Raw genomic sequence first — 25,789 nt, forward strand, 5'->3', positions numbered from 1 at the left:
TTTATATTCTACAATACTAGAAATAAAAAACTTAGATTTTGAATGCCACTTTATTTTACTTACATACTAAAATCACATTTGTCGGTGTAAATATGTATATTATTCATAAACTAGCGAACTGAATTGTGTAACAAGGGAATTGACAATAAATATAGAAATAAACACAATATTGGGACGGAGATGTCTCTTCTGCGTATTACATGAAAATTTTTGCAAAAAATAAGCCTTTCTTTATTCGATTTCATGAGCACAGGGTATAAAAAAAGTACTAGAAAACTGTGGCATACCAACAGGCGCCTGGTATGTGGTTTTTCTCCGGCAGCTCGGCAGCTTAATGGCAGCTGAGACGACCAAGCCACAAAAAAAAACTTGCCCCAAATTTATTGACGAAAACAAAGTCAAGTGGCGTGAAACTCAAACCAAGTCGTGGCTACAACTGAGATTGCAATGAACGATTCTATGGGTAGTCATCCCAACCATGTGGGTCCCTTCATGTGTGTTTACGAGCTGTGATAAGCTAAGAAGCATCAGCAAAGGCAGCAACCCGACGAGTCACATTTTGTATGCCACACGTTGCGCCTTCGCTGCAATGTTGTCGCCAGCGACCACAAAAACTAGAGCCAACTATAAATCTATCATGTTTACGCTGAGTTTGACGAGCATGTTCCCGCAGATTCTCAGATTCCCAAACTCCAGAGAGACAGAAACACAGAGAGAGAGAGAGAGAGAGAACGCAACTACACAGCACTTGAGCACAATTTGTTTATGCAAGTCGCAAGTCGAGGCTGTGAGCAAGTAAACGTTGCTTGAATTATGGCTTTGTTTATCCCAAGAAGAGAAAAATAGAAATGTCCCAAGATACCAAACTGCCGCGGGTTTTTCCTTTTTTTTTTTTTGCCATCGCAAAACGAAAAACTTTGCCCCCCCATTGTAACGGGTGACTTTCTTTTCCTCTTTAGGGTGGACAATGGGAAGGCGTGATATGTTATAGCATCATAACAATTGATTTTATTTGCCTCGTTTATTGATATCTTGTGTGTTATTTTGATTTTATATGTAAGATCGACAGACAAGCTCATAAAATGAGGCTACTCTGCACGTCCATCGTTATCTCCACAAATTGGTTTTTTTTTTTGTCGAGACTGCCCAATTTTGTTATGCTATAAATTATCATTTACAATTGGCCAGATTTCAATAAAAAGGCAGAATGAAATTCTTTGTCTATTGTAAATATAAACTTTTTAAACTCTTTTTGGTGTTTCCTCCCACTATAAATTTTCATTTTCTCTATTAGCATATTGTATTTATTTATAAACTTGTTGCAGCCCAAATTCTTACTGTCTCAGATTTTCAGAGTAACGTCCTCTCTTGCCGCTTGAAAGGAGTAAACTTCTCAGCTTATTGATTTCATTTCCCTTGCACAAATACTTTGACACTTGCTGCTGGCACTTTGACAAGCCGCAAAAAGTTCACTTGATATATTTATGAAAATGTTTTTGACACGTTTTTAATAAGGTTGTTGCTGTTGGTATTTTCTTGTTTTCTTGTTTTTTGTTGTGATGTTGTTGTTGGTATTTTCTTGTTTTCTTGTTTTCTTGTTGTTGTTGTTTTTGTTCTTTGCATACCTGAGCTTCGTGCAACATTTGCAGCGTCTGCGTTTGACAATTCGTGTTGTTAATTTAATTAAAAGCGCCATTCATGGGCTCAGCGATAGACGGTCTCGCCGTTTTGCATATGGCAGCTTGTGAGTTTGTTTTACTTTTCCAATAAAAAGTTTACAAAGTTCCCGAAACGAGCAGCAATTGCAGAGGATTGTGAAGAACAACGGGGTAATTTTAAGTGGCTTCATTAAGGCGGAGTTTAAGTAAAATAACTATGAGGAAGTCAATTGGCTGATTTTGGAAGTATATATACAAAAAAATATTGTCCTTTATTAAAGAATACAGTGATAGATGAAGTAGTGATAGATTTTTATTATAAATTTTATTCATAAGTATTAATTTTTGTGTTTTATTGTTAACTACATCAAGACTAAAATTTCTAGGACAATTCGAAGTAAAATTGAAATCATTGAATAAAATAATAAAATGTAATACGTTATTTAAAAATACAAGTTTTCAAAATGGTGTTCTAATATCAGAAAAGAAGATTTGGTAACTATAGAAAAATTTTAAATTTTATTATACAGTATTTTGGCAGCTGACTATTAATGGAAAATAAAGGTACAATGTCAGTTATTTGAATTGAAATGCCTTTTCAAGTGAAATTGCTTTGATTTCTTCTTGATCAATCAAATTTTATATAGTAAATTTATACATAAGTTTTTATAGTTGAAGGCTATACCCAAATGACCTGTAAAGTCAATCAATATATATAAACTTTGAACTTTTGCGTTTTACGTTTGCGTTTGCTTGAGAAACTTTTGTTGGTCCTGTCGTGGCCCAAAAACAAACAGAATGTTTGGTAAATAAACTTGAAGGCAAAGCAAAGACTGCAAATGGCAAAAGAAATAAAATCAAATAATGTGAAATAAAAGTTCAAATAAAATGTGATTATACGAATATGTTGTGTGGGGAGCTGTCCAACAGCACACAAATACGTGCTCAGATACAAAAGTAAACTAACGTTGAAATCTCAGAATGGTGGCGCGGTTGCATTCAGGCTGTAACAACCACAATAACAACTACAGTCTCAACACCAATGGCACTGACAACAACAATGGACAATGTGAAAAGTAGAAAAATTCATTTTCACTAGCAAAACATCGCATATGAACAGGAAAAAATAGCGATAACTCAAATTGAATGCCAATAAAGTAACATATGCGGCCCTCTAACAAATTCACACACATTTACACACTCACACATGGACAACATTGCGTATACGGAACCAGTAACTAGCAAGGCGTTGGCTGAAGGACACGCCATGGGCAACGTGAGGCGCCCCGCCGGAAGTTGGCAACGCAACGCAGTAAAAAAAGGGCGAGAAAAAAACTGAATCGGAATGCCGAGAGCAAAACTAACGAGCTTCGTTGTATTTAGCACAGACATCTCCAATGGCCCCAAAAGTAATGCCAATCTAAAATAATACAATGTGTAGCATGTGTTAGCCTCGCAGGGGCTGTTGGGTGGGGAAAGGAAGGTGAAGGGGGCGGTGCCACAAAATAGATGGGTTGCGATAACGAACTGCCACAAAACAAATGTACAGCATACAAAAAAAAACCAGCAAATATAGAAAAAAAATGAAATAAAATAATAATAATAAAAAAAGAGAACACAATCACAGTGAGTGGGAGAGGTCGTACTACTTTTTATTCTATTTCTATGTCAGCTTAGCAGTTGGGGAATGTCAACAATGTTTCGTTGACAACTATTGACACCAACATGATATTACTTATGCATAAAGCAGTCTTGTCAGTCTGAGTCATGATGAGTTGAACCAGGTTTGTCTGAGAAATTATCAAAAGAGCACTGTAAGCTGAAGGGAGCCTGTCCATTAGATTTTTTGGTTCTATAATCGACAATTTTTTCTAAAATTTAACTTTTTTTTAAATTTAATTAACTATTTTTAAAACATTGGCAAATATTAAAATTTTTTAGAATATGAAATTTAATTAACTGCCGGCTAAAATTAATTTCTTTTCATAGCGATTAAAATCCATTTAGAATATTATTTAAAATATTTATATTATATGTTTATATTATTCCCTTTAATCAAGATTATACAATTCGATTAAGCTTTGTCACATATTTGCGAATTCATTATGTGGATTTCTTTTATGTATTCTACTCGTAAATGTAACTTACTAAAAGCTATCTGCTATACGCTTTTCCTTAGGCTTCTGTCATGGTGATGTCTTGAATTAAAGCTATTTGACACATCATTGAAGGAAGCCATTGGATACTCTGCCTCTGTCATCCTTAGCACACATAAAAAAAATACTTTTAAATATGCACAGTCTGTTGCCTTTATTGTTGTTTCGTCCATTGTTATTTTTGTATATGTTATGTATATTTTTGCACAATCTTTCATTTTGTACTTTCAAAGAAATTGCAAATTTTTGAAGACACAAAAAAAGCTGGCAAAAACGTTGCCCTGCCCTAAAGGCTGAGATTTTGTTATTGGACGATGGCATTTTATTAGCACTTGGACATTTTGCGCATTATCCTAAGACTGTGCATATCGAAGTGTGGTATACATTCATACAAGTATCTATGTGAACACTCATCTCAGCATTTATTGTTTCCAGGGCAGTGCAATTTTAGCTGAATATTTGTTGAAAACTCTATCATATTTTGCATTTTGCTTAGACAAGCAGCTTTTCGCATTCAGTTTACCTACAGGCTATTCACAAGGAAATGTGTGTTTTTAGTATATTTTTTTGCAAAGTATTTTGATGTTTATTTTACGGACAAGCTGGCCGAGCACTTATCAGAAATGTAATGCAGTTTAAGTTATTCAAAAGTTCAAGAAATTGAATTTTCAGATCATTTATTGGTCTCGAACACATGCGAAAATTGCATTTTAAAAACCAAACAATTGATATGTTATTTTCAGTTACAGCAATCAAGTAATGCATCAAATAATATTTAAAATTAATAAACAAATTCTTTTAAAGCTTGCCTTTGAGTTCTCGGAATTTTATTCAGCTCAATGAATATTTTAGTATTTTCAAGAATAAAATTCATTTGAAATTTTGACACTTAAGGTTAACTAGGAGAATTTCTCCCAGTTTCCCATCTGTTAAATTGTTTCCCTTTACCAATTGTTTTCAATGTTTTATTTTGCATAATTTACATCATGTAGCTCTTGCTATTGCTTTTATTTTTATTTGTATTTATTGAGGCATGCACCCACACCTACTCACACTCATACACACCTACCCATTTACACTTACACCTTCATTAATATGCCATGATATTTGAGTACCAAAGTCTGTTGGGTTCACTTCAGTGTTGAAGGAGAAGTCCGCTTCCTGCTTCCCAACCCATTAGGCCCTCACAAATGAGTCCAAAATATGATACAGAAGGCGTGGCTTTAGCTTCGAGGCGTAAACAAAAACCCGTCTGCCACGCGTCAGTCATTAAATCAGGAATAATGGAACACACTCAACCCTCTCGCGGCTATTGAACTTTACAAGCAGCAAGCAGCATCTGTGGTGTGTGAGGTTGCGATATGGTTTATCCCCGAATATGGGAGTGAGTGTCACGTAAACAACTCAAACTCCTGGAAACAAACAGTCTGGCCTAAAGTTTTGCCAGCCAACTCTCAGCTAACATTGCTAATGAGAAGGCCATCTAATTAATATAAAATCTACACGCGTTTATTACGGAAATTGGCAATTAAACAGAAGAGAGAAGAGAGTTCCTAAAAGCTTACTTCAAAAGCGAGTGCTTGGGGCTTATGCAAAGAATTTGTATCATAGACAGTCATCATTCCCGGCTGTAGATTATCCACCTTATACAGACGAGTTGCCAAAACAGACATGCAAGTTAATACATTTAAATGTATTGCTCCCAGTCGCACATGCATTTTGGTATTGCCATCCTTCGAGCCGGCTTGCTAATTAAAAGAAAAGCTACTTTATTAATCCGGAAATTGCTAAAAGAAAACTAATTATTATTATATATTATGTGTATGCAAATATTCTTTCTTCTTTTGTCAAAAACCCGAAAAAATGTTTATTAAAATTTTTTTTCTAATATTTTTTTTTACGTGTTTTTAAATTTATGTTATAATTTAACTTTAATATAAAATTTTCAAAATTTAATATTTCTAAGAAATTTAATATAAATTCGTATCAAACTCTTTTTGCAGGGTGTAAGTCAATTTTTTATGCAGTGCCGAACGAAATGACAAACGAAAATTTTGTTATCTCATTCTTTTTCTATCAAAAACTTTTTCATCAACATTATATTTTTATATGCTAGAGAGGTGAAATTTTCAATATGTAGTAAATTTATGTAACTTACCAAAATTATTTTAAATGATACAAGTTGATTAACACTCTTTGGGCTTACCACATAGCCCGAGGGAAGGTGAAGGGTCAATTCGGTGCCTATGTAAAATTCCCGATCAATCTTATGACGCCGCAGACAAAGTTTCAAGTATGAATCGGCGCTCCGAGAGGCTTTTATCTGTGTTACTCGTAGCTCATATTTTTGCGACTGTTTTTGATCATTCAGTTGCTGATTCTTTTGGTCATACTCGTAAGTGCATCGTACCAGGAGATCACCCATGCCATCAGCTTTAAAGTTGAGTGTTTGATTATGTGCTTTAAGGTGAACATGTTGTGACTGCCATTGATTCGTTAAATTAATATTTATGTTTTTCTGATCAGATGTGTCGCCCCACATGGATACGGTGAGGTCTACTGGAGGATCATCTTTATGTGATAGGACATAATTGTAGACAGCTTGTCTGGCCATGAAGCATTCAAAGCAGTTTTCTTTACAGCTGTCTCCAAATAGTCGATGAATCAGCCATTTATAGATCTCCAGCTGTGGAACTTTCTTTCGAGATATTTGTCCGTTAAGGATACGCGCCGAAGTTTCTATATTACGGCGATGCTCCGGCCAGTTACCGTCTGTCTGCTCAGCAGGTCGGATCCAATCTGGAAAATTATGACCACGTTTGGCTGCAAGATGGTAATTGCTATTGTTCTGCATCTGCTTGCTGATCCAACTGTGAGACTCTTGTATGCGTATCATTCGAGTCGATAATTGCAACACCTTGAGCACATCAAGAGACAGCTCCAATTGATCAAGTTTTCGTCGTTGTGGTGTCACACATTTATCTATAAATTGTATATTATTGGGACGGCGAAGGAGCAGAAAATTCTCAAGTTGAATCTGCAGCCGAATGTCGAATTTTAATGGAGTTGTCTGCAAAAAGTGCAATGCGTGCAAAGCATAAGCTGTTAACCAGGTTGAGCTACAATTAGATCTTGGCTCTTCGTCGTATGTAAAGCTTCCATCACGTCCCCTAAATCGCAGCAGCGATTGAAAGCCATCATTCAACTGATCATCCAGAAACTGGCGCCAGCGATGACTGATCGAATCCTGAGTCTGGACATAGTCCCATAGGAAATAGATAGACAACAGTTTAGTGATTAACTGCTCTCCATTGTCCATTCGATCAATAGACTTGAAGTTTTGCATATGTGCAGCTATCATGTTTCCAGTCAGATAACATTTCACTCCATCGACGGTATGTTGGTGTGGCAACTTTAATTCAATAGTAGTCTTCATGTTGTGCCACCCCAAAGACTCAAAGGCGACCACTTGATGTGATATCAATTGACCCGTCTGATAAACTTCAATTTGACGAACCATCGTATCGTTCAGAGAACCAGATATTGCCGTAATATTAAGAGCCATTCTGCCAGATTTAATAGCATGTAAATGAATAGTCAAGGAGTTGGAAGTTTTGCTTTGTACGATCAGCTCTTTTTCCATATAGCTGGAGTTGGGAATAGGATTTCGTTTATCGTCGAGTAGCTGGAACTGAGTTACTTTTTGTTGAACTCTAATTGTGACATGAAGTTCCTCGTTCAACTCATTGAAACAGTTCACGGGTAATACTAAAATTTCACCTAATCACAAAGATATGATTAATTCATGGACTGAAAGTTATTCGTTAATAATTCTTACCAACTTTTATATGTTGAGGTACACTAAATTGCAAGTACAAAGGCTTACTGCTTTTAATATCTATAAAGGGCTTATGCCCAAGCAAAGTGAGTCCGACATGTGGGTCCACTAAGAAAGCGTTCAATCTCCAATTGGTGATTTCATCGGGGACACGCGTTGTCCAGTTTCGCCAGCCAGCCTTGGTACTACATTTTTATAAGCAAAGATATGCAAAGTAGATATGATCCGTTACTGTTCATAATTTACTCTAGTAATCTTAATACAAACTGAGCATTGAGTTTAAGCAAACCATCGAATTTTCGATTAAGTGGAGTTTTAAAAATTTTGAAAGACTGATAAAATTAGAATGTGGTACTTAGTTCTTGTGGGGCATTGTATGGAGTTAATGATTTGATGAATTTTTAAATCACGAATATCTGCTTACTCTTCTATGCTGTCAAATATCCAAACATCGTTAGATTCTGCTGTCATTGATGGTATACCTTGGTTATCCGGAGTGTTCGATCTCTTAAAGGGCACCTCATTATTTGAATTGTAAAATGGATTCGTACGAAAATATGGAGTTGCATTCTTAAGCTCTACTTCAGTTCGAGGACGGATATTCTTAGTAGACACATCCGTCTTAGTCTCTGTATGTAGAATTAGCTTTTAAGCTATAAGCACTCTTAGCTTAATATTAATCTGATTGCGATAATACTTACTTAAATCTAGTGGCGGAATATCAGACGCAGTTTTGTCAATAATCTCTACATGTAAAACAAACTTAGTATTATCTAACGATCTTTAAATAAAAGCACACAAAGTTAGACTTACTTATTTTGACATTAGAAACAGAATTGGCATTCGTCATTGTAACTAGACCTAGACTAATGGCTGTTGAAGTGTAATTTGGTTGCTTATTTAATGAGCCCGAACGCAGGGCTGATTTTACAACATCAAAATAACTTTCGGTAAAATCACTGTTATCCCCTGAGTAAATAACGCGACTATCCACGGCGAGAAGACCCAAAAAGGATTTTGGCACTGCTTTAATCCGTAATGTAATCTCTTCGCCGGGTTGAACTTCGCTCGGGGCTTCGATTTCAACCTTGAGATTTAATTTAAGATTTATAAATTGATAGGAATTCAAGTGAGTTTACTCACATGATCATGTTTCCATCGCTGCACTTCAATTATGTGAGTAGCTACATGTAAATCGCTTGAATTTGATTCCATCCCATAGATATTGTACCTCTTCGATAACTGTTTTCTGGGTACTTTTCTCCTCAACTGATGTAGATCTCCGGAGCCGATGTCCTTTTCGATGATTTGCTATAGTTATGTTATCTCCATAAGTCGTTTTTACAGTATCTTGTATACTAATATCATCCTCTTTAACATAAATATTCGAGCACTCTTCTGTCACATAAAGTCCATTCCTTGCACAAATGCGCCAACGTCCGAGATTTGGAGTTCGGCTGAGACGTAGTTGTGATTGAAAAACACCTTTAGTCACCACAAGCTCATCATACAGCTTGACATGAAATCCTTTGCCATCCTCAATCCAAATGATCGCTTTCATCTCCGGATTCACTGCATTCATCGTCTCATTGTGAAAGAGCACACGAAACTGTAGCAATTCTCCGGTCCTATAACGCGTTTTTGGTGTTTGAATTTTGACGAAGTTCTTAAAATTATGCCAAGTCAATTGTGTTGTGTTTGTAAAGTTCAAACCCCGAAAACTTTTTACGGTCAGCAAGTATTTGCCCTGCACCAGTTCTGGGAGCTCAAAACGATACGAGCTGACCGGCTGAAGTGGTGTCAGATTCATTTCAATACTCATGTTGATGCGGGGACCCCTTAGAAATACCTCACAACTGCTGCTGACTTTGCTCTCAAACATTCCAACAACGACACCATACGGACGACCCGAGAAGATGGTACCAGCTGCTGTTACCATATAGTAACCATCCTGTTTCCTATGAGAAATATGCAATTTATTAGACTCTTGATTTACATTTTATAAATAATTAATCGAAATTTTTCCTAAAAAACTTAAAACTTATTATTAACATTTAATATTGAATAAATTTTAGTATAAAGTGTTTTGATATGGTACATTTTCTGCGCTTACTTATGACCAATTTGATAGCTGAGGTAACAAAAAATGAAATGATGACATAATTATTTTCTAGTGGAGCGACTAAATATGTATGTAAATCTGAAAAAATCTGAACTAACTCGACGTTTCCCTAATAATATATTGTTTAAAGTTAGGAAAATAAGTTTAAAACCAAGCAGATGTAAACTTCCAGGATTTAAGGATTTATCAGCACTTTTCTATTTATCACAGATCTGATTGAATTAATCATGATTTTGAATCAATCAGATGAAAATTAAAGAAGTTTTGGTGAGAGTTTATAGAAGATTTTCTAACATAAGGAAACAATTGAAATTGAGTTTCCTATATTTTCTGCTCTGCTCTGTCTGACTTAATTGGATCTTTTAGAAACGTTTTTAATTGCCAATTTGCAACACACTGCATTAAATTATAGCGCACTTTATGGTAGCTTAGTTAGTAAATTTTACACGTATTACTTTAGTCGGTTGAAGGATAATGCACTGGCAAGGATTATTGTCCTAGAAAATGTTAATAATGTGGACTTACTCTTCGGCATTTCCCACATCCGTTTGCACCGACAGCAACAATAACTCAAACACAATAATGTAGCAATAGTAGCCCCAATAGGGTCTAAATCTACTCATGGTGAGAGTTAGAACTAAACTGATCGTTGGGGCGACCTCTAAGTAGTTCTAATTGGATTGCATTGTGTGATTTGCATGCGTTACGGTTCATTTGTGGCCATGTCATTGGTCATTTGCTGCTCCTAATGCGATTTGGATATCGTAATTTAATCGGGCAGCTTCAGATAAAGTGCATAATTGAGGCACCATCTTAAAAGTTAACTCAATATACTCTCTGGGATCTATTCGGTTGTTTTGGCAGTTTGTTTGTTGATCTTTTGGCCTGTTGGTTTGTTGCTTGTTGCTTGATGTGGCCATCAAAAGCACTTGATGTCTGAGCTGTTGTTGCTAATCGTTGCTGTTGTTGTTGTTGGTGTGTCCCGGTTAATAAAGCAGCACTTAGAGTTGGTTGAAGCCATAGTCAAAGCAATGAACGTTTCCATTGCCATTGCCATTGGTAAGGAAGCTACTTAGGGCCTTAAATGTGCTAGTATGTGTGTGTGTGTGTGTGTGTGTGTGTGTGTTATGTTGTGTGTGTTTTCTCGTCATGACCGTGATGCAGTTATGCGCATTTCCGCTTGAGTAGCTTGTATTCCTGACTTGCTTTGCTTACATTTAAGTGCATATTCACTGCCAGAGTACGTGTGTGCAGTAAGTTATGTGCGAGGGTTGTACGAAAGAAGTCCAAGCTATTTGTACACATTTTTTTAGAGATGTAGAAATACATCAAAATGTCGAAAGCTACATTTTCGCGAAAGCGATTTTAAAGTACTTTAACTCGTTAATTTTTACTTTTTGACGATATCGAGTTGAGGCTTAATCCGTCAACTATAGAGAACCAACATAATAAATGACCTACAATAATGACAAAGTTTGAAGCAGGCATAAAAACAATACAAAAAAAAAACATTTGTATTGAAACAATTGTATTATTTCCCGATACAACATATGTATTGACAACTTAATTTTTTTGTCGCGATATTTTATTTCAATATAAAACTCGATTTAAAGTATTATATTATCGTCGTCTAGAAACCAGGCAATTTTAAGGGCCCTATAACTATTTTAATAGCAGTATTTTTAATAGAATCAGTTCATCTAAATAATTATTTTGAAGTCTTTTCTATTTTCTTTAGATGGATAACTTTTAAAGCAACCCATGGACATTTACAATTGCCTGGACTGTAGTATAGACAACAATAACAAAAACAAGACCAAGAACAACATAAGCACCCACACACACAGACACACTGTTGCCATGTCACTCATTCACTCATTTACTCAGTCAAACTGTCAATGCTAGTTTCAATCTTTGTATTTTGTGCTTTCGCCTGCAATTGGCAGTCGAGGCAGCATTACATTTGCTTGATTGAACTTCTGCTCCCGCTCAACCCCTTCCCACCAAACCCTCAAACGCCTTTGTAGTTGTAGTAGTACAAGTAGTCGAATTTGATGGTTGTGTTTTGGTTTGTGTGTTTGGTAGTTCTGGGTGCTATGCTGACAGCGGCCGAAATGTTTGGCAAGCTTTTGGACTTGGCCAAAAAAAAAAAGAACCAAAGGCCAGTTTGCAAAAAGCAAAAGCCATTGAGTTACCTCAATGGACTACGAAACACGTTGTTAAATGCATAAGCAGCAACCCTGACCCACATTCGATGGCAGCCAGTGTAGATGAACCATAGACATAGACGAGCAGCTCTAAATCTTTTTGCAGCGAAAGTTCATGATGCATGCAATTTAAAGTGCACTTTTCATCAGGAAACGGAACGTAACGAAACGAAAAGTAAAGTTGAACAAAAAATATATATTTGTCTTGTTTTTTATATGTTTATTTTTCGCTTCCCAACTCATCACTTAATCCGCCAACTAGAAACAACGACAAAGAGCAGCTAAGAGCAAGACAAACTTTTCATACACTTTCTTATACGAGGTTCACACTATTTTTTTGCTTTCTATGTACTTGCAATCCTTGTGCTGATTTTATCCATACTCCAATTTTGTTGTCAGATCTCCACAAAGAGCAGAAATATTTTTTGAAATTTATTTGAACTTCTACAAATTTCATAATCAATCGTAATATAACTTCATTTTTTAGAGTGTCACTGGCTTCGGTTTGGTTCTTAGCGTTTACTTCAAGCGATTTTCAGTAGCATTTATGTGGCCCATACATCTCAATTTGGGCGACTTTGGAATTGGGTTACAGCTTGGAGTCTGGGCCATGAAATTGTCTGTGACAGCTTTAAGGAATAAGTTCTGTAGAAGAAGCGGTGCTAAATTCTGTTGTTTTTTGAGAGCATATTAATTAAGTAAGCTTTGGTTTCTGACTGTGGTACCAGTCAGCTTATCATTTCCATGGAAATTACTCAATCCACAGACAAATACTCACTCCTTTTCTCCACTCAATGCTCAAAGTTTACAACTTTAAACAGAATCCCAGCTTGGGAATAACAATGTGAAACGCACAAGAGCTGAAACCTTTCACAAAAGAGTTGAGCAATTTAATTTTTTTCTTTTTTCTTCTTTTCGTTTGGAATAAAATAAAAGTTGTTCTCTTTTAAATTCATTTAAACGCTCTTAGCGCTTTTCACGCCAACAAACCAGAGGATGTCTCCTGCTCGTCTGCAGCTTTGTGGATTGCCCGTGGTCGACATCCACGTCTCTTTCTCGCTTCCTCGTTTCCCTCCCCAACGAAGCTACAAAGTTTTGTTTCGGTTTTGTAAAAAATTTCTAGCGTCAGGGATGATGAAAAAAAATTGCTAACTTTTGCGTCGCATAAAGTAGAACTATCCGAGCAATACGAGTCTGTAATTTCAGGCTAACTAGAGTTGAAAATGTGCCCTACGGTGTGGTGAATAGAGCTCGTAAACTGACTTAGTGGGTTAAATCTTTATAACGATTAAGTATTTTTTCAATTTGAATTAATTTTTAAACCTTAAACATTTTAATATTGGCCGTCAAAGGTTCGGCATGATGATTCAGAAACACCTAAACTTAAGGTTTGGGGAAGCCTAATTTATTTGAATTTAAATTTTATACAAAAAAAAAAAATTTGTAACTCAATTTTGTTTACAATGATATTTTAACCCTATGAACAAAACTCTAAATTATTAAATGCATTAATTTAGATAAAGATTTTAATACTATATTTACAATATCTTAAGAACAAGCCAAAATCAAATTATAGGTAGTAAATTATAGAAAAAGGATGAAATGTATGTAATGATATTTTATTTATTTTTTAACAAATCACTCGCACAACGGTTCCTTAAATTTAAAACTGATTTCTTTCCAGTGAATATCTGTTCTTGTTTTTGAACGAAATTAAAAAGTTGACGACTTGAATGGTTGGTCTTTGTTGCTGACCAAACTCTGTCCTGAAATCGCCAGCAGCCCATTCATCCGCATGCGTAGCGCATGCCAATTGTGCAATTGTTGGAAAATTTCTTTTGCTGAAAACTTGTACGTTGTGACTCCCTCACTCTCTCTCTACCCATCTCTCTCTCTCTTTTTTATTTTGTTATTCTGTTGGCCATGTCTCACTTTTTAAGGTTTCTGTGACGCCGTAAGCTTTGTTTGTTGTGGCTGAAGGGGCAACTGAAGCGACCCGGTGGCAACTGTGGACTGCTGTCTTAATAGGTGTTGGCAATCATGAAGTTGCTTGCGGTTGCTGTTGCTGGACGCGAATTGGGCCAATAAATGATAGAAGAAAGACCTAGGAGAACTTTTTAGCTCAGTGCGCAATGTGTGTTTGGCCATTAGTCGCTTTGATCAAATATTTAAAGCTAATGAACAAGATGGGCGCACTGCCAACTTCTAATAGAACAAAGAACCAAAAAAACGGACACAAAATTAAATAAAAGTGGAAAGCTAAATTGCAACAGAACTAGTTTGGTATTTTCCATGATTTAAGGGCAGTAAAAGGTACAACAAGAACAAAAACCAAAAAGGACTTACCATCAACTGGCTTGCCTTAAAAGAGTTCAATCAACCTGACAAATTTCAATCAGGTTGCGGCTAAAAACAGACTAGAAACTGGCTCGGAAAGCGAGTGAGAACATTTTCGAGTACAGGCAGAGAGTCACGCCATGGCACAATTAGGATGCCGTTGAAGTTTTGTCAATGAATGAAAGCGTCTGCAACTTTTATTTAACTTGCGAGGGGTCACATGCACACGCACACATACACATACACATGAACATACATTTAGAGCAACTGTGCTTGGTCAACAATTGCTGTCTCGAACGTGCACTCACGTACAGGGTGACCACACACTCACACACACACGAACTCAAACTGTGAGTTAGGCAGAGGTAAATGGATAAACCAACAGCTAGTGGGTCGTTGGCTTTTGGCTATTTACGGGAATAGCCCTTTCGAGTCCCTATAAAGTCCAGATGTTTCCAACTTTTTAATGTAGCGTAAAATAGTTTTAATCTATGAAACTTGTTTACAGAAATTTATTTCGATACAAAACTAGATTAAGATTACAACAATATTTATCATTTCTCACTTGAACCTCATCTCATGTAAAGGAAACATATTTCTACAGCCTTCTTTTGGGCAACAATGCTTAAAAACATTCGATAGGAAGATCTCTGTCTGGAGTAGAAAAGCAAACTCGAAAATATATGCTCACCCAATTTTTCTATGCTGTCTGCTCACCATGGTTGCCAATATTTGACCTTCAAAATTAGCCAGATTAGAAAAAAGTAATATAAAGATACGAAAAACTAAAAAAGTTCTTTAGTGATAACAACCACTCAGGTTAGAGAGGCGCTGAAATCAACCCAGTAAAAGCACGAAGTGTCTTTACTGTTGTTGTTGCTTTATATATTTTATCGCAGACAAAGCGTAGAAGAGGGAGGGAGAAAGAGATAGGACAAACCATGATACAATAATACAAAAGCCCCAAAATCCAAAACAGCACTCTCACAAATTACTTATTGTCGTACTTATATTTTTTTTTAATTGTATTATTGTATCATGGGACAAATATCTAAGGCACAAACGGAACACAAGTACTATACATTCGCAACAGTTACTTTCGGCAATTTCTGCCCGTACCTCATTTGATCGAATGCCCAAAGAGAGCCAAAACTAGTGGGCCGGTGCTACAGTCGAGCATACTCGACTGTCGGAGACCCCGTACTTACTATGGCAAAAACTAATAATGGAAAATAGATTTTCATACTAAGACTTCATTTTGCCCGACCGGTCCTATGACAGCTATATGATATAGTGATCCGATTTGAACCAACTTTGGACAGGCTACATAAAATCAAGTTTTACGTATATTCAATCAGTTTGGTAACGATAACTCATTAAACAAAAAAGTTTTTTATACTAAGACTTAATTTTCGCCCGACCGTTCCTATGACAGCTATATGATTTAGTTGTTCGATTTCAACCAACTTTGGACAGGCTATATAAAGCCAAGTTTTATGAATATACAATAAGTTTGGTTACGATACTTGATAAAACAAAAAAGTTTTTCATACTAAGACTTGATTTTCGCCCGATCGGTCCTATGAAAGCTATATGATATAGTTGTCCGATATAAACCAACTACGGTAAGGATGTTTAGGACTGACTTAAATGCATATTCTATATGTATGGTTATGATATCTCATAAAATAAAAAAGTTTTTCATACTAAAACTTGATTTTCGACCAATTGTTCCTATGGGCGCTATATGATATAATGGTCCAATCGAAAAAGATACAAACTTGATCTGCTTGCTATATAGAGGAATCTACATACCAAGTTTGGTGTGTCTAGCTCTTATAGTCTCTGAGATTTAGGTGTTCATACAGGCGGACGGACAGACAGACAGACAGACAGACAGACAGACAGACAGACAGACAGACAGACAGACAGACAGACAGACAGACAGACAGACAGACAGACAGACAGACAGACAGACAGACAGACAGACAGACAAACAGGCGGACATTGCTATATCGACTTGGCTATTGATGCTGATCAAGAATATTTATACTTTATAGGGTCTGCCACGCCTCTTTCCGCCTGTTACGCACATATTCGTTAAAACAAACCCAACAGACCCCTGTACTTTTTTTAAGTACGGGGTCTACAAAGCTCTCATTTCTTGAGCAAAGATCGCTTTAGTAAAAAACCAAGTTGAAGAGTCTTTTCGATTACGTTTAAAATCATGTTCGCGGGAAACAGTTTTAATTTGACTGCCTGCAAGGAGGGATGACTTCTTAAAAGCTCTGGCTAAGACCGAATATTTTAACAAGATGTCAATGAATTTTGGCTCAAAAGATGGCATCCTTATTCGAACCATGACTGTGGACGACTACAAACAGATCGAGGAAAGAATCTATAAAGAAGAGCCACTTAATGCACCTTTTGAAAACGATCCGAAGGCAATCTCAGTCGCCATGGGAAAAAAATACGACGAATATCACATTGGGGCGGTAGAGAATGGCACTTGCTTGGTGGCAATCGATGAGGAGGATGGTGGTCAAATTGTAGGTCATGTCTTAGGCAGGTGTCAAGTCGCCAGTGAACTGAAAGAACAACTAATGGAAGTATATGCTATGAACCGAGGCGCTGTAAAAAGTATTTTTACGTTTCTATACGAAGCTGAGCTTAAAGCAAATCTTTTTGAGCGTTACGGAGTCTCGAGACTCCTCTATTCGATTATTACCAGTGTAAATCCCTTTATGCGGGGCAAGGGAATTGGATCACGGCTAACTGCAGCACTTATGGAATTAGGTCGAGCGAAGGGGTATCCCCTAATGTCAGCTACCTGCACTAGTTTCTATTCGGCTCGTCAAAAGGAGGCCATGGGAATGGAATGTGTTTACGCTATAGCTTACGAAGACTTTAAGGATGAAAACGGAAGAGTACAGTTTCGTCCCCCAGCACCTCATACCCATGTACGTGTCATGGCTATCCGGTTGTAAGCAGTTGACTTCTATATATTTTGTTGATTTGTTGTAATTTTTATGAGCATTAAACTGGATTATGTTTGGAATAACTCCGAAAATCTTTTTTGAATTGCAAATTTAGAGCACTCTACTTTAATAGCTTAGATAAGTCATAATAATTTAAGTCAAAAGCGCAAAGAGGTAGGTAAAATCAGACAATTTCGATTGCTGTTGTGCTAGTTGACTGATAAGATCAGTTAAACATAGTAATCGCAATTAAAAATTCGTAATTTATGACGTGATAAGCGGATTTTTGTCTGCGATAAAGAACAAGTTATTTTATTGTTGAAACTGAATCATGGGCGTAAGGCAAGACTTTCTCCTTTAAGTTTAATAAATATAAACTCTCTTAAAAAAAAAAACAGTTGCAAAAATGCACAAATTTAATTTTTAAGATTGTCCTTATTTGTGGTAATTTTTTAATTAATATGTTATACAATATATACATTTTTGTGGTGGTACACCCAATAGCAATTTAGGGTGACTGATCCGCATAAAATAAATTGGTCTTTGAACAACATACTTGGGTTTCGGAAGTTTTGCATGTTTTTCTTTCTTATCAAACCAAATTTGGATATGATTTTCATCATCATATTTTATCGGACAATCTGCCGACTGCTTTTTCTTCTTTAAATGAAGACGATTAGCCAAGCGGCTTCCAGGAGGAAGATGACTGTGAAGCTTAACTTAAATTGTCCTTTGGTTTTGTGGTTTAGTCGCGTGCCAAAGTTACCTATGACTCAGGCCAAGAGAGGTACGTACAACATTTTGTTCAGTGCTGTCGCAGACTCAGTTTTGGTCAGCGATAAGGCTGTTCATTCAGTTCATTCAACAGCTGCCGTCGTAATCGACAAACCGACTGACCCCTGTGCTGAACCACAACATGAACGCCTACAGCTCTGCCCCTCTCCTATAAATCCACCACTGCCTTTCGTAATCATGCAGCAGTAACAACGATATTTACATTGCGACTGCAGTGAAACTAAACCACGATGCACAATGGGAAAAATCATCCATCTAGCGGAGATTAATACAAATTTCAAAAAGTTTCTAAATTTTTGAAAAAGTATTTTATTAAATTACTTATATTTACAACTATTATATTTGTCAGCTTACATATTGATTTGCTATAACTGCTATAATTGCTTATAAAACTTATTAAATTAATTATTATTAAGTTAATTTATAAAGATTTGTAAGCCTTTTATATAAACTATTTATAATTAAACTTTCCTATAAGGTTAATATTCCGGAAAAACTATGATATTAAGAAAAGAGTATATTTTCAATATTATTAAACTCCTAAGCCAAGTCGCCCACTGTGCGATGAAAGGCAATAGGAATAACAACAGCTGCCTTTTCAGTTAGTTGGCAATTCAAAGTATTCGCGAGATGTTCAATTTGTCGCTGTTATTTTGGTTTCCATTGTTGTGGTTTGTGGCCAGACCTGTGGTGGGGGAATCGTTGCCCAGACTAAACGCCAGAGACTATCAGCTCGACTTTTTGCGAGCTTTGGCCGACCTGGCTGAACAACGGGCCGAGCTAAGCCTCAACGATTACCTGCAACAATTGGAGAGTGATGCCAGCTATGGCAACTACAGTGGGCAGTTGGCCTTCGCCCGCGCCTCCCACAAACTACAGCCCAAGGTGTTACTCATTAAGCAGCTGCTGGACGCCAAACATCACTCCCAACTTGATCTGAAGCACACTTGTGTGCTGCGGAATTTACTGTTCCTCAGTCGCCTTAATCAGCAGCTTCGCAGTGCAAGGGAATCAAGTGGTCAGGAGATTCGTCAGCTACGCTTGCATCGCGTCTGTCAGCAGTTCGAGCGACCTCGTCCCACTGTGCAGCATAGGGAACGCCTGATTAACGACCAGACAGTGGGCGCAGCTTTGCAACAATTGAATCTCACACAGAGCTTATCAAATGGAACTAGCCTGAGCCTAAATGAGTTTGGACAGCAGCTCTACGAGCGTGTTAAGCTATCGGGATCTGAGATTATAGACAACTATGTGCTCATGCTGCGTGATCTACTGCAGAACATTCTCGATGCTGATCACGTTGATTTGGCTGAGAATTCGACGCAGTTGGAGCAGCTTATACAACAACTCGACACAATGCTGGCCATTCCAGATTTCTTTGAGAAGCGACAGAGTGTCTACTCCTTTATCGAGCGTCATTTAGCATCGGATCATGAGGTGACGAGTCAGGGCACCAATTCCAAGCAACGTCTGACCGAACATTTACTGGATCAACTGAAAGCCAAGGGCCTGGATCTGTTTGTCATCTTTCTGTTCAGCAACTTTGAGTTCCTCGAGCACGTTCACGAGCATTGGACTCAACTGTTGCCCCAGACGCCCACTGTGCTGTACGACGAGACAAATCGGCAGCTGTATGATATCCAACAGCTTTATGAGAGCTTCAAACTGGACACTGAGAGCTTTGCTAAGTACGAGGCATACTCACAGGCATTGAAACGCCTGCACGAACGCACAGTGGAGCAGGGACAACAAAATCATCACATTTTCGAAATGTTCAACAATGCGGCACAGAACGTGGGCAGCGTTACCTTCAACATGATTAAAGCCAAGTGCAAGGAGTTACTTTAGGAAATGTTCGAGAATGCATATATAACTATAAGTAAGGCTTGATGTTCAAACTGAGAAAATATGCTAATAAAAATGTTGGACTATTTAAAAAAAATTATTTAATTACAAAAAAAAATAAAAATAAAAATAAAAAATAATTTTATATAAAAAAGAAGCAAAACTTGGGTTCAGGTGCTTTGTGGTTCGAGCCATCGATCCAAATCTTCGAAAAAGTGTTGTGGGCTTGAAGCCTTAGTAAATATATAAATATTAAGATAAGAAAGCTGTTGATCAAATAGATTTAATAAAATAGATTCTACAACATCTACAATATCCAACAAAGTATATGCTTTGATGCGCTTGGGAAACGTTAAGGTTCGGGTTCATTTTAGGGATGTCTGATTAAACGGCAGACAGTTTAATTATATTTTGTTTTTGCTTGTTGTAGTTGTAGTTGTTGTCAGTGGTGAAGGTGCTTTGTAATATCCGTCACGGTGCTGGGTGTTGCATCGAATGTCGCTTTAATAGCGCTCCAGGCACTCTCAAATTCAGCTGAATCTCTCTCTCTCTCTCTCTATTTCTCTCTCTATTTACCTCTCTCTCTCCCTCTCTCTGTCACACGTGCTGCATGCTTTGTCCTTTGCCGCATTATGCTGATGCTGATGTGGTTGTTTATCTGATGCTGCCAGTGGGCTAGTGGCTCTGGCTGCAAACCTAGCTGGCAAACTAATGACTGTTGCTGCCGTTGTCGTTAGCCCAACCCAGCTAATTAATTGCCGTCGTTGCAGGTGATTAGAACTTCAATGAGTTGCAGCAGCCGCAGCAGCGGCAGCGGTCGGAGCATCAACAGAGGACCAGAAACTAACGCTCAAGGGGAGCATTACCCGAACCCACAACCATAATGATTGGAAAATATGTATTGCTGTCAGTATGTGCCCTGGATGTGTTCTGGATGAGGCCAATTGGCTTTAGCCTGTCCATTACTGTGGCTGATAATCCAATATGTTTGAGTTCCACACAAACGACTGCTCCCAAAAGCACTCTGTATTACATTTTCACAAACATGATTGAGCTACTGAGCAGATCGAATAAATGCGTGGCAAGTTCTTGTACATGACAATAATTACAAACTTGTCATGTCTATGTCCAGTACTTAATTGGACTATGGGAATTATGGAAACCTTAAGAAATCCAAAAAGAATGTTACACAGTTATTTATCTTGATAATTTGAAAAACAATTAATAATTAAATCAATATAGTTGTAGAAAAAAATGTTAATTAAAAATGTTAAATTTAGATAATAAAATTAAATCTGCATAGAAGATTTTTATGTTCATGTCTAGTTCTAGGTATAATTAGATAATTATTTATGTTGATGTGGGCAGAAAATTTGGATATACTTCTATTTAATATTTTCTCTTAAATTTCATTGGCCTATGTAGGTAAACGCATCTTTTTAAATCAAATTATTATTACGTATTATCGTATTCAATTAATAAATCCCTTTCCCGTACGTGTTGCGGGGTTGATTCAAATTATTTACAGCATTGTTAAGTTTTTAACTCTTGGTTGACAATGTTTTGGGTAATTTATCAAATTTGATTAAGTACAACACAAAAATTTAACATTGATTTCAACTTGAACAAAGCGTTCTCTTGTGTCAAACCATTTGCACAACATTTATCACCTTTAAAGCAGGCCAACAAAAGCTGTAACCCCAATGGTGCTCAATGGGTCTTCAGCACACAGGGCCATAACAAGTGGCATTTACAGCTGCAATAATAGCAACAGTAAAAACAATGCAACCGAATGCAATTTCACACCAGGCTAAACATCAGCAAGGGAACCCAATTCAGGTCCCATCCTGATCCAATCGTCGGACAATGGTTCGAGCTACAGTTCGACATTGGCATTGGCTCTCAAAAGGCGCATAGCGTGAAATTTAATTATGATTTATTGTTTGTTTTAGCCTTATCTGTGGTGTGTGCGTGTGCGTGTGTGTGCATGTGTAAGAGTGTGGGTGTAACATCCTTTGCCAGCCTCAAAACTTTTATGAGATACTCACACTTAATGCATATTTTATTGACAGTTTTCTGATCGGATTTTTTCTGTTTGTTGGCTGTCAAAACTTTTGGTCTGCTGACGAGTTAATCGCTCCGACTTGCGCCTTTATTGCTGTTAATTCTTAAGTGCCTACATAAATCTTACTAAAAAAATACCCCAGAGTCTTTAAATAACAAAGAGTATGTCAAGTAATTGTTTTGACAAGGCAAAAAGCTTATACATTTGATTTTTTATTTTTAAAAAATTGTTAAACTTAATGAATCTTATTATTTTATTATTATTTTAAAATTATTCTAAGAAAAATAAGAAACTATTAATATATTTATAAGTATATTAAGATTTTTTATTTTGACAAAGCACTTACTTGACATACTGTATGTCGCCCCTCACTTTGTGGGCGAAGCTATTTATAGACAATGTCTAAATAAAAGGAAAATTATATGGAAAGGAAAAGCAATTTGAGTTGTTGTCTTAATTACTTATGTGTGTCTCTGTCTTGTGTGTGTTCTTATTTATTGCAGTCATTCTGGAAGATCCCGAATTCACGGACGTCATTGATAACATAACAGTACCCGCGGGACGAAATGTCAAATTGGCATGTTCGGTGAAGAATCTAGGCTCGTATAAGGTAAGTTAATAATAGCAAATATAAGTGTATATTAATTAGAAAAACCTAATTAAGCGGGATTGCTTATTTGAGCATGATGTGCGAGCAAATACCCTCTTTCTTAGCTGTTTAGAATACAACTCAAGGTTAATAATTTGATAAAAATGTATTAAGAAATTTAATTTACGAAATTAACAAATTATTAGTTAAAGCGGTTTGTTTTTTTTTTTTTGAGTGTGATGACAAGACAAATTTATTGTATATTAAGTGAACAATTTAAAAACTTTCCGTAATGTCAAGTCAACTTGATCTCGAGAATAACTTTATGTTAAAGGAAGTTTATTGACTGACAGACATAAGACCCAGCAGCAAACTAATATACCGCTGTCTGAGCTTCAATACATCTCTAGGGCATTCAACAACAACGACAACAACAACAACAGTCTACAGCAAACCTAACCAAGTCAAGGTCCAGAAAACAGCAAAAGCAACAGGCAGGACGCCTTATGGTGAATGGACAAGAAAGGCCAACGCATTGAACTTGTTGACATTTTGAACTTTGCTCAACAATTGACTAGTTGTAGTCATAGTCGTTTCAGACCCTGTGCTTAAAGGGTGCAAAGGTCACATAGTTCGGACGATAGTAAAAAGACCGTAACATACATGATTATAATCAACATCCAAGTCGTTATAGTCATTTTAATTTTATTTAATTTTAGAAATATATATTAATATTTTGAGAATATATTCGTATATTTCAAATTCTACAAAAGTTGCTGACTTTTATTACCAATTTCAGTTAGACAGGCTTTGGTGTATTACATGATAAACACAGGCTCTCCCACAGTCGGGTTTGCTTCACTGCAGCCTCGCCTTCTAGTTGTTTATAAATACATTGTGCGCTTCATGTTTGGTCTTTGCTCAGCGCTTGACAGCACAGATAAACAAAGTCCACAGAGCTCAGCTCAGCTTAGCTTCCATTTTGGCAACTGGACAACAGCTTTGTCTTTAATTAAGTGATTTATGCTGAGGTCTTTCTGGACTTGGCTTGCTGCAAAACTCAGCACGTTAATCAGTTCTTGGGGGCCAAAGGATGCACTTTGAGAGCCACTGAAGAATGTCACTGTTCAATATTCATTGCATATTTTTAGGCTGCGCCTTATCTGATATGCATACCACTCGATTCTCGCTGGCTTTATGTGCCTATGTGTGCGTGTGTGTGTCTGTGTGCGTGTGTGGGTGAGTGTATGCCCGGCAATTTAAATTTGCATCCAATTGAATTTCCATAATGTGCGTCGACCGAAACGTGCATAAATTTCATTTGACACGAGAAGGCACGAGTCTATTCGCCTCATCTTTTATCTGGTGAGCGCATGTTATGTGCTCGTAATAATTTTTATGACCCTTAAGTTTGGCATGCAATCGCTTCCACTCTTTCCAATCTCATTTCCTTTCTCCTTCCTCCACAACCACTTAACAATGCTCAGGATCTGGACTGCGGACCTCAAGCGTACAGTGTCGCCGCAGGTATGCTCAAAAGTTAACCAGCAGCAGCAACCACAACAACAAAAATAGGAGAAGTCACAAGAACAACGCGTAGCTGCAATAAAACGTGACTTTGCATGCAAAATAGTTGCGTAGCCGTCAGCAGGCAGGTTACATTGGAATTGATTTTTATATTCTTTGCCCTGGGTACATTAACTTTGTTGTCAGATTCGATTGCAGATATAGTTCTCCAACCAAAATTGCACAATCTGAAATTATAAATCAAATGCGAGATATGTTGATTTGATTATTTGTTTATAGCTCTTAATTGTGCTTATCCTTTGAAATCCTACAAATCCAGGGACTGTTTTTTTTCTCTCTTTATTTTGTTGTTATTTTCTATGGGGTTTACGTCAAAATATCCGTTAAATTGCTATTAAATCCCTGACCAAATACGACTTAATTAAATATGGAAGATTGCCCGGTATCCGTTTTATTATACAGATAGTAGTATTTCTTAGCTCTTTACTTAATAAATTAAAGAAACTAGATGGCTTAAATTGCCTTACCTGTAGAACCATTTCTAGCTCAGTTCTCAGATCTCAGTTCTAAAAAATCAATAATACAAATATAATTAATAAAATTCGTAGCCTTACAAATTTAAATTATGTTGTGGTATTCATATTTTTAACTAATATTCTTACGTCTAAAGTCCAAGAAACGAAATAAATTTGCAAATTTGTCAAAGAATCAAGGAAGTCTTCTGTGCAACCAATTGGATTTCCTTCATTAAAGATTAAATTCGATTCTTAACAGTCTAAAAGTTCTTCAAGTTATCTTTTAAATTTTAGCGATAAGCTTAACCTTATATTTTTTATAGAGTATGTTAAACTCATTTGTTGATTTTGTTTGTAAGAGTATTCCAGTTTCGGCTATGAAACAGCTAGTTTCGTTTTCTTAATTCTTTTTAACTGCTGCTATTCTTGCCATGCAAATATTTGAGCTGCGTGTAAATTAACTCGCGTAGTTCTTCGACGCTCTTTTAACACGTTTACGCTTAAATTGTTAATATTTCGAGCGTTGCCTTCGCCATTTAGCGTTTACCATTTGCCAGAATTGCCAGGATTGCTGAAACTGTCGACAGCCGGGCTCATATTCTAGCCATGTTCTTGTTTGTATTTCAATTTTGCAACGCCTACACAAACAACCAGACATAACAACAACAACACACAACCAACATGAGCATAAGTTTAGTTTTGTTATTGTTGCCGTTGTTGTTATTTTTGGTGTTTGCTTCGGAACGAACCATAAACATTTTCAGAGCCATAATAAAGTGTGTTTATTTTAGCTCTGGCTAAAAGTTTTTTGTAGTTTTTTTTTAGTTGTTGTTTAAATTTTTATGACTTCATTTAGTGGCCCACAGTATAGTTGTGGCCCAAAGTAAGAGCAGAAGACAGAGAGACTTTTGCCATTACGCAAATTGCAAATTGGCCATTCTCTGTCTCGTCTATCGACTTGTGCCATCAGCATATGCCTCAGCTCCAGCTTTAGCATCCGCTACAGAAATGACAGCAGCCATGCAAATGAAGATAAATATTCACAGATTTTAGAAACACTTAATGGAAAACTACTCGTAGCTTTCCATATACAGGCCTGACAAAGCTGAATAAAGATAAAAAATCGCAAAGCTGGCGAATTTTACAGTTTATTTCAT

At 36.7% G+C, this 25,789-nt stretch overlaps 2 protein-coding genes and 1 long non-coding RNA gene across 3 annotated transcripts in view; all 3 read left to right on the top strand.

Annotated features, from left to right (window-relative positions):
• The window catches only part of LOC117779903 (neurotrimin), a 58,116-nt gene that overhangs the window by 8,099 nt on the left and 24,228 nt on the right, over positions 1–25,789 (top strand). Inside the window, exon 2 of the mRNA XM_034616247.1 lies at positions 22,505–22,611. Within this exon, the coding sequence (XP_034472138.1) occupies positions 22,505–22,611 (107 nt within the window). The remainder of the gene's footprint in view (positions 1–22,504; positions 22,612–25,789) is intronic.
• Positions 5,981–7,161, top strand: LOC117779464. Its single transcript, XR_004617009.1, has 2 exons — positions 5,981–6,281; positions 6,341–7,161. It is a non-coding gene; the product is annotated as an uncharacterized LOC117779464 (long non-coding RNA).
• Positions 18,722–19,978, top strand: LOC117779463. The gene has a single exon (XM_034615668.1). It carries the CDS (start codon positions 18,722–18,724, stop codon positions 19,937–19,939), a length of 1,218 nt encoding a protein of 405 aa, XP_034471559.1. The 3' UTR covers positions 19,940–19,978.

Source organism: Drosophila innubila (assembly GCF_004354385.1).
Source record: "Drosophila innubila isolate TH190305 chromosome 2L unlocalized genomic scaffold, UK_Dinn_1.0 4_B_2L, whole genome shotgun sequence".
In the NCBI taxonomy this organism is placed as follows: domain Eukaryota; kingdom Metazoa; phylum Arthropoda; class Insecta; order Diptera; family Drosophilidae; genus Drosophila; species Drosophila innubila.

Bases quoted from the DNA above. Each gene is read 5' to 3' on its own strand.
- LOC117779463 (XM_034615668.1), top strand. From the start codon at position 18,722: ATGTTCAATTTGTCGCTGTTATTTTGGTTTCCATTGTTGTGGTTTGTG.